Genomic DNA, 9,000 nt, shown 5'->3' with positions numbered 1-9,000 from the left:
AATGTCAAAAAACTACAGTTGAATTTTAATTATTTGTTGTAAGTTGTAACAAGGACGAATGAATATCTTGCCGCATATTCATTTCAATAGTTAATTTAAATTCAACTGTAGTCTGTTGTCAAAACATCGTTCTATATGATTGTAAATATAATACATGTGTATCCTTGTGCCGAATATTATGAATTTCTGATGTATTTTGGGCACATGTGTTAGTGTTACTGTTAGTGTGTATGTGTGTGTGTGTGTGTGTGTGTGTGTGTGTGTGCGTGCGAGCGCGTACATGAGTCTGTACTCGTGTGTGTGTGTGTGTGTGTGTGTGTGTCTGTGTGTGTGCGAGCGCGTACATGAGTCTGTACTCGTGTGTGGTGTGTGTGTGTGTGTGTGTGCGTGCGTGCGTGCGTGCGTGCGTGCGTGCGTGTGTGCGTGTGTGTGTGTGTGTCAGTGTGTGCTTGGATGCAAAATAAAGAAAAAGGCAAACCATAATCCTCTCTTTATCAGATACTCAAACGCAACACAATGTTTGTGCTTCAGAAAAGTTGCAACTACCCTGCTTGACAAGAAATAGTAAATTTTAAGGGGCATATTGTCCGTCAGGTCTTAATTGCCTACATTGGACATGAATTGGTTTATACGATTCGAGTTTTACGCCCTCACGGCTTTTGATGTATGCGTGTTTATGTGGTATCATGCCATCTGCACTTATGGTAGAATGACCAAGATCTTTAACGTGCCATTGTGGTGACACGGGGGTGGGAGATGGATACCGTCTCTGGGTCTGCACATAAAGTTGACCCGTGTCCGTCCCGGCCCGGATTCGAACCAGCGACCTTTCGATCATAAGTCCAGTGCTCTACCACCTGAGCTACCCGGGCCCCCGTGACAAGAAATCACAGAAGAGACAAATGTAGTTCCAAAACCGAGAAGCGACGGTCACATGCGTGTGTGCTCACTGTCACCAGGCATGTTGAAATGTAGCCGTCATTACTGGTATGTTGTGTGTCATGTAACGATCGATGCACATACAAAGCATGCATACATACATTACACAAGTCGATCAAGTGAGTTCAAGTTTTATTGCACGTTTTACTTCGCCATTGTGTCTAGTCAAAGGGGAAGCACTCTTCCACTACAATTGGGTAGTTCACAATACAACGATTATGGCCCGCATGCGTTCATGCATTGCTGCTGGGTCTTAAAGTTGTTTCCGTTCGATCCGCAACCTCCATAGACAAACGTGAAGCAGCCCCCTCTATTGGCATCGTAGTAAAATCTGCGGAACATTGCCTTGCAGAATCCGACCTTTTTGGGAAGCAAACATGCCGGACCTGTGGAAAGCAGATTGAAGGAAGATTAGAATGAATGAGGTTGAAGGTACACCCTTTCTGGGAAGCGAACATGAATCTGTTGACAAACAGATCAAAGGAATATAAGAATGAATCAGGTTGAAGGTAAACCCTTTCTGGGAAGCGAACATGACTCTGTTGACAAACAGATCAAAGGAAGATAAGAATGAATCAGGTTGAAGGTACACCCTTTCTGGGAAGCGAACATGGATCTGTTGACAGCAGATTGAAGGACGATTCGATTGAATCAGGTTGAAGGTTCACTCGATCCTTCTTTGTGAAAACAGTTCTGCTCACAATTTAAGATCTAGCCAGGCTTTTTTAAGGTACGAGACCATCCCTCAACATATCAGCAATCAACACTCTGCTTCCCGCGCAGAGTTGAAAATGTTTCATCAATTAATTTGTCGAAAGTATTAAACAATGGCGACTGCACGTGAGAGGGAACAATAAAGAGACCAAAAAGCAATGTACTCACGTTAAAATGACGAACACGGAACGAATAACAGCGACGTTTCGACCTAAGGGTCTTCTTCAGGCACCAAAACACAAAAATACACACACAAAAAAGAAGAAGAAAGACACACAAAAAAGAAGAAGAAAGACGATAGAACAGATAAAGAGGAGAATAACTGACAAAACAACTGCACTGCACAAACCAACAAATGACAAAGACAATTTGTTGGTTTGTGCAGTGCAGTTGTTTTGTCAGTTATTCTCCTCTTTATCTGTTCTATCGTCTTTCTTCTTCTTTTTTGTGTGTGTATTTTTGTGTTTTTGTGCCTGAAGAAGACCCTTAGGTCGAAACGTCGCTGTTATTCGTTCCGTGTTCGTCATTTTAATGTGAGTACATTGCTTTTTGGTCTCTTAATTAATTTGTCAGTATGACAATGTTGGCTTTTAGAAATGAGTCCACAAAGACATTCTCACTCTACACGGAGAGCATCCAGGCCGGTTTTCCTTTAAAACTGTTTAATCATTTGACTCGATTCAATTTGTGTTGTTGTTGCTGTTGCCGGGGGGGGGGGGGGGGGGTATCTTCCACGTAAAAGCCTGGGCAGATTGGGAGCTTCTTCAGCGTTCCAGAAATTCTGGTGACGTGTGAGCTCGTTTGCCCATGTGGGTTCCCCACACTATACTCTGAGAGCATAGCCAGCTTCATTCCGCTTTCGTTGGGTAGGCATGCCGGGTATTTTCGTGTTTCCATAACCCACCGAACGACTCCGACATGGATTACAGGATCTTTTCCGTGCGCACTTGATCTTGTGCTTACGTGTACACACGAAGGGGGTTAAGTCACTAGCAGGTCTGCACATAAGTTGACCTGGGATGATCGGAAAAAATCTCCACTCTTAACCCACCAGGCGGCAGCGACCGGGATTCGAACTCACGACCTCCCGATTAGGAGGCCGTCGTCTTACCTCTGCGCCACTTCGCCCGTCATAGATTGAGAGCTGAATCCTTTACAGGGAGACTGTGCTTCTGAATAAAGTGAATGAAATTAGATCGAACACATTCACCTAATTGCACCAGCCTTTCCATCTTAAATACATGGGATATAGATCAGAGCATGGTTATACAATACAATGTATATCAAGTAATCTAAAATATTGTCATTCGGTCTGTGTGTGTGTCTGTGTGTCCGCCTGTGTATCTGTCTGTGTCTGTCTGTCTGCCTGTCTTTCTGTGTGAGTCACATTTGTCAACGCGATATAAATAGACATGTCTTAACAGAAAAAAAAAGAATAAAACTAATTTCTCAATGTACGCCGGAAGATGCAAAGCTATTTCTGTTTGACATGCGTGAACGTGGAAGAATGCTTTTGTTCCACACTCTAAGCACAAGTGTTCCACTTTTGAACACATTTCTGTAACCAGTTTTGAACACAGTGTGATACAGAACATATTTATACTAGCAAAAGTAGCATACCTGCTTACTTCTCTGAACTCCTCACCGTCTATTCTCCAGCAAGACAACTCCGTGCCTCTTCTGACTGTCGCATCCTTACCATTCCACACACCAAAACCAAAACATACGGACAACGCACTTTTACTTTCTGCGCACCCACACAATGGAATTCTCTCCCCTTTCACATCCGCCACTCTCAGTCACCCCAAGCATTCAAACGAGCCCTTAAAACGCACCTCTTCAAGAAATACAACCCCTGATTTTGTTTTCTCAGTCCATCAGTAGGCTACATGTAGTGTTTTTGTTGTTTTAGTGATAATATATATAAACATCTAGGACTGTTTTCAGCATTGTTGATAACATGTTCTGTTTGATTAAGGGTATTCAGCTGGTATTTCCTTGTTTTTTACTACCTATTTTATTCATGTTTTTATTACTTAGTTAGTGGAAGAATCTTTTGTAATGTATGTTTGATGGTGTATGCTTTTAATTAACCTTTGCCGGATGCCGCTTTTGACTACACACTCCCGACGATGCGGGTTTGTCTGAACCCATACATTTGAAAGAGGGTTTTTACCGTTTATTCCTCTAACGACGATGCGGGTTTGTCTGAACCCATACATTTGAAAGAGGGTTTTTATCGTTTATTTCTCTAACAGCGCTACTTCAGTGGTTGCATCGAGTTTCTCCCTTCACCGACCTCTTGCAGGGGAGGGAGAGGGGGAGGGAGAGGGGGAGGGAGAGACTGAGAGACTAAGAAAGAGAGAAACATTGAAACATTGAAACATTGAAACATTGAACTTTATTACAGGAAAGATAGCATTAGGTCCGTAGGACCTTTCTTACAGCTAGTCCTGATCTAAGCAAAATGGTTATAATCGAAATGGGAATACATAGGAACAAGCTTTTTATGATGAAACGCAGACACACGCAATAATAGTAATATAAGAATAAGATCATTTTTTATCGACATGTGATATACAGATATACAACCATACATTATCAGAACACACACACACACACATATATATACACGCACACGCACACGCACACACACACAGAAGATCAACTAACTTATAAGGCAAGCCAACATAACACGACACACTAACCAAATAAAGGATCAGGTAGCAAAGTTTAAAAAAAAAAAAAAAAAAATAAAAAAACAAATAAAAAAAAACCCGTTCATGACCTAATATATACCATCTTAGATTATGAGAGAGAGAGAGAGAGACTAAGAAAGAGAGAGAGAGAGACTAAGAAAGAGAGAGAGAGAGAGAGAGAGAGAGAGAGAGACTAAGAAAAAGAGAGAGACTAAGAAAGAGAGAGAGAGAGAGTCTAAGAAAGAGAGTGAGAGACTAAGAAAGAGAGAGAGAGAGACTAAGAAAGAGAGAGAGGGAGACGAAGAAAGAGAGAGAGAGAGACTAAGAAAGAGAGAGAGATAGACTAAGAAAGAGAGAGAGACTAAGAAAGAGAGAGAGAGAGAGAGACTAAGAAAGAGAGAGAGAGAGACTAAGAAAGAGAGAGAGAGACTAAGAAAGAGAGAGAGAGAGACTAAGAAAGAGAGAGAGAGAGACAAATAAAGAGAGAGAGAGACAAATAAAGAGAGAGAGAGAGACTAAGAAAGAGAGAGAGAGAGACTAAGAAAGAGAGAGAGAGAGACTAAGAAAGAGAGAGAGAGAGACTAAGAAAGAGAGAGAGGGAGACTAAGAAAGAGAGAGAGACTAAGAAAGAGAGAGAGAGAAACAAAGAAAGAGAGAGAGAGACTAAGAAAGAGAGAGAGAGACTAAGAAAGAGAGAGAGACTAAGAAAGAGAGAGACTAAGAAAGAGAGAGAGAGAGACTAAAAAAGAGAGAGAGACTAAGAAAGAGAGAGAGAGACTAAGAGAAAGAAAGAGAGACTAAGAAAGAGAGAGAGACTAAAAGAGAGAGAGAGAGAGAGACTAAGAAAGAGAGAGAGAGACTAAGAGAGAGAGAGAGAGATACTAAGAAAGAGAGAGAGAGAGAGACTAAGAAAGAGAGAGAGAGACTAAAAAGAGAGAGAGAGACTAAGAAAGAGAGAGAGACTAAGGGAGAGAAAGAGAGACTAAGAAAGAGAGAGAGACTAAAAGAAAGAGAGAGAGACTAAGAAAGAGAGAGAGAGACTAAGAGAGAGAGAGAGACTAAGAAAGAGAGAGAGAGACTAAGAAAGAGAGAGAGAGAGACTAAGAAAGAGAGAGAGATAGACTAAGAAAGAGAGAGAGACTAAGAAAGAGAGAGAGATAGACTAAGAAAGAGAGAGAGATACTAAGAAAGAGAGAGAGAGAGACTAAGAAAGAGAGAGAGAGACTAAGAAAGAGAGAGAGAGACTAAGAAAGAGAGAGAGAGAGACTAAGAAAGAGAGAGAGAGAGAGACTAAGAAAGAGAGAGAGAGACTAAGAAAGAGCTAGAGAGAGAGAGACTAAGAAAGAGAGAGACTAAGAAAGAGAGAGAGAGACTAAGAAAGAGAGAGAGAGACTAAAAAAGAGAGAGAGAGAGAGACTAAAAAAGAGAGAGAGACTAAGAAAGAGAGAGAGACTAAGAAAGAGAGAGAGAAAGAGAGACTAAGAAAGAGAGAGAGACTAAGAGAGAGAGAGACTAAGAAAGAGAGAGAGAGAGAGAGAGACTAAGAAAGAGAGAGAGACTAAGACAGAGAGAGAGAGACTAAGAAAGAGAGAGAGACTAAGAAAGAGAGAGAGAGAGACTAAGAAAGAGAGAGAGAGAGATACTAAGAAAGAGAGAGAGAGAGACTAAGAAAGATAGAGAGAGAGAGACAAATAAAGAGAGAGAGAGAGACAAATAAAGAGAGAGAGAGAGACTAAGAAAGAGAGAGAGAGAGACTAAGAAAGAGAGAGAGAGAGACTAAGAAAGAGAGAGAGAGACTAAGAAAGAGAGAGAGGGAGACTAAGAAAGAGAGAGAGACTAAGAAAGAGAGAGAGAGAGACAAAGAAAGAGAGAGAGAGACTAAGAAAGAGAGAGAGAGACTAAGAAAGAGAGAGAGACTAAGAAAGAGAGAGACTAAGAAAGAGAGAGAGAGAGACTAAAAAAGAGAGAGAGACTAAGAAAGAGAGAGAGAGACTAAGAGAAAGAAAGAGAGACTAAGAAAGAGAGAGAGACTAAAAGAGAGAGAGAGACTAAGAAAGAGAGAGAGAGACTAAGAGAGAGAGAGAGAGAGATACTAAGAAAGAGAGAGAGAGAGAGACTAAGAAAGAGAGCGAGAGACTAAAAAGAGAGAGAGAGACTAAGAAAGAGAGAGAGACTAAGGGAGAGAAAGAGAGACTAAGAAAGAGAGAGAGACTAAAAGAAAGAGAGAGAGACTAAGAAAGAGAGAGAGAGACTAAGAGAGAGAAAGACTAAGAAAGAGAGAGAGAGACTAAGAAAGAGAGAGAGAGAGACTAAGAAAGAGAGAGAGAGACTAAGAAAGAGAGAGAGATAGACTAAGAAAGAGAGAGAGACTAAGAAAGAGAGAGAGATAGACTAAGAAAGAGAGAGAGACTAAGAAAGAGAGAGAGAGAGAGAGACTAAGAAAGAGAGATAGAGAGAGACTAAGAAAGAGAGAGAGAGACTAAGAAAGAGAGAGAGAGAGACTAAGAAAGAGAGAGAGAGAGACTAAGAAAGAGAGAGAGAGACTAAGAAATAGAGAGAGTGAGACTAAGAAAGAGAGAGACTAAGAAAGAGAGAGAGAGACTAAGAAAGAGAGAGAGAGAGACTAAGAAAGAGAGAGAGAGAGAGAGACTAAAAAAGAGAGAGAGACTAAGAAAGAGAGAGAGACTAAGAAAGAGAGAGAGAAAGAGAGACTAAGAAAGAGAGAGAGACTAAGAGAGAGAGAGAGAGACTAAGAAAGAGAGAGAGAGACTAAGAGAGAGAGAGAGACTAAGAAAGAGAGAGAGAGACTAAGAAAGAGAGAGAGAGAGACTAAGACTAGAGAGAGAGAGACTAAGAAAGAGAGAGAGCGAGAGACTAAGAAAGAGAGAGAGAGACTAAGAGAGAGAGAGAGACTAAGAAAGAGAGAGAGAGAGACTAAGAAAGAGAGAGAGAGAGAGAGAGACTAAGAAAGAGAGACAGAGAGAGAGACTAAGAGAGAGAGACAGAGAGAGAGACTAAGAGAGAGAGACAGAGAGAGAGAGACAGAGAGAGAGACAGACAGAGAGAGAGAGAGACAGAGACAGACAGTCAGATAGACAGACAGTCAGAGAGACGGATAGACAGACAGACAGACAGACAGAGCAACTGACAACAGACATACAGACAGAGAGATACGGACAGACAAACAGAGAGACAGACAGTCTCTTGGAGACAAACAGGCAGACAGACACTGTTCCGCCGCTTTGGTAATTATGGGTGTAGCAGAACCCGCGCCGTCGGCAGAGGGATAGTTACAATCACTACTACTCTTTAAAAGTATGGGTATGTGTGAACCCGCGCCATCGGTAGTGTTTATGTAAATTATCATAATCAATTAATTCTGATGTTTTGTCATGTACACACTAAAAATTTGCAGACAGAGAGCAAATTAGGTGTGTGAGAGATACTTAAAATTTCAAAACGATACCTTTAATGGTTCCAGAGTTACAATGATTTTAGTGTGTCTCTGGGTACAGGTGAACCCAGGAAGCACGGCAAAGGTTAAGCGTTGTTGACTATGAATGTAGATGTAAATGCTTGTATAACTGTGTTTTAATTTTAAATGTGTCAAGCGCAAAGAGCATAATTGTAAAGTTATGATGTTGCGCTATATAAATGCTCATTTATTATTATTATTATTATTATTATTATTTAAGTTATTGAGACATCCCAGTGCACTAAGGGATTTATAGAGCAAATCGAGAAAATTCATTATTGAACGAAGCGCATAGCGCTGAGTTCAATAATTATTTTCGAGATTTGCTCTATAAATCCCTTAGTGCACTGGGATTGTTTCAATAACGATATTGTCAGTACCGCCAGAGAAAAAAGAAGATTCAAAACGCACACTTTGCTACGCGCATTTGGATAGGCGTAACTGTGTGGTCAGGTCGTATACAGTAGGATCTACTTTTATGTGGGCTGTCTGAAGTGTGTCGTGCGTTCGTCACACGCAAACTCTTGTTTTAATTTCTGTTGGTAAATTCCAGTGTAGCGTTAAGCTAAAAAGTGATGATCTTTCATAGAGACCTCATTTTAACTCGGAGAAAGGACTATGCTCTTAATTATTTGCGATTCGAAACCTTCATCGAGCTTCGACAGACTTGACTGTGCAGAGTTTTGCCCCTTGCCAAGGTCGACGGAAAGCACATTTTCAAAATAAATGATTCTCGTGTGATATCTTCACTCATCGGGGAGTCTGGTACTAAATATGAACGGTAAGAATGCTCTGAACCCTACACGTATTATATACCCATCGTTTTATCGTTCACATTTGCCCAACATGTTAACTTATTTGCTGAACGGGATTTATGTCGTCTGCTAGTGCTACGCACTGCACTGAGTCTCATTTCAAAAACAAAAATTGCTCGTCTCGTTGCACTGAGTCTGCAAGCACGAGGCAGGCTGGTCTTATATGGTAAGAACGTTCTAAACCCTACACGTTTTCGATTCCGATTCTTCTTGCCTTGAAATAATAATTCGGAAACCATTCATTTACTGAACAGATGCAGTCGTTGGCAGTGTAGTCTGCTACGCCGGCCGGTGCTGATCTAGCTGCTAGTCTACGTTATCGAAATAACATTTGTGTTTTCTGTTAGCTGCTGGGATT

At 41.1% G+C, this 9,000-nt stretch overlaps 2 protein-coding genes and 1 non-coding gene across 3 annotated transcripts in view; all 3 read right to left on the bottom strand.

The window, feature by feature from the left end:
* LOC138961133 (mucin-2-like) overlaps window positions 1–9,000 on the bottom strand; it is a 198,846-nt gene that overhangs the window by 5,455 nt on the left and 184,391 nt on the right. The window lies entirely within an intron of this gene.
* Window positions 800–872, bottom strand: Trnai-uau (transfer RNA isoleucine (anticodon UAU)). Its single transcript has one exon. It is a non-coding gene; the product is annotated as a tRNA-Ile (tRNA).
* Window positions 1,059–9,000, bottom strand: part of LOC138960884 (PI-actitoxin-Afv2a-like) — a 9,661-nt gene continuing 1,719 nt past the window's right edge. The window contains exon 3 of the mRNA XM_070332520.1: window positions 1,059–1,325. Coding sequence (XP_070188621.1) covers window positions 1,156–1,325 — 170 coding nt within the window. The 3' untranslated portion in view covers window positions 1,059–1,155. The remainder of the gene's footprint in view (window positions 1,326–9,000) is intronic.

The sequence above is a fragment of the Littorina saxatilis genome, linkage group LG3 (assembly GCF_037325665.1).
Source record: "Littorina saxatilis isolate snail1 linkage group LG3, US_GU_Lsax_2.0, whole genome shotgun sequence".
In the NCBI taxonomy this organism is placed as follows: Eukaryota; Metazoa; Mollusca; class Gastropoda; order Littorinimorpha; family Littorinidae; genus Littorina; species Littorina saxatilis.
The sequence above is the reverse complement of the archived record's forward strand: the minus strand, read 5'-3'. Positions and strand labels throughout refer to the sequence as shown.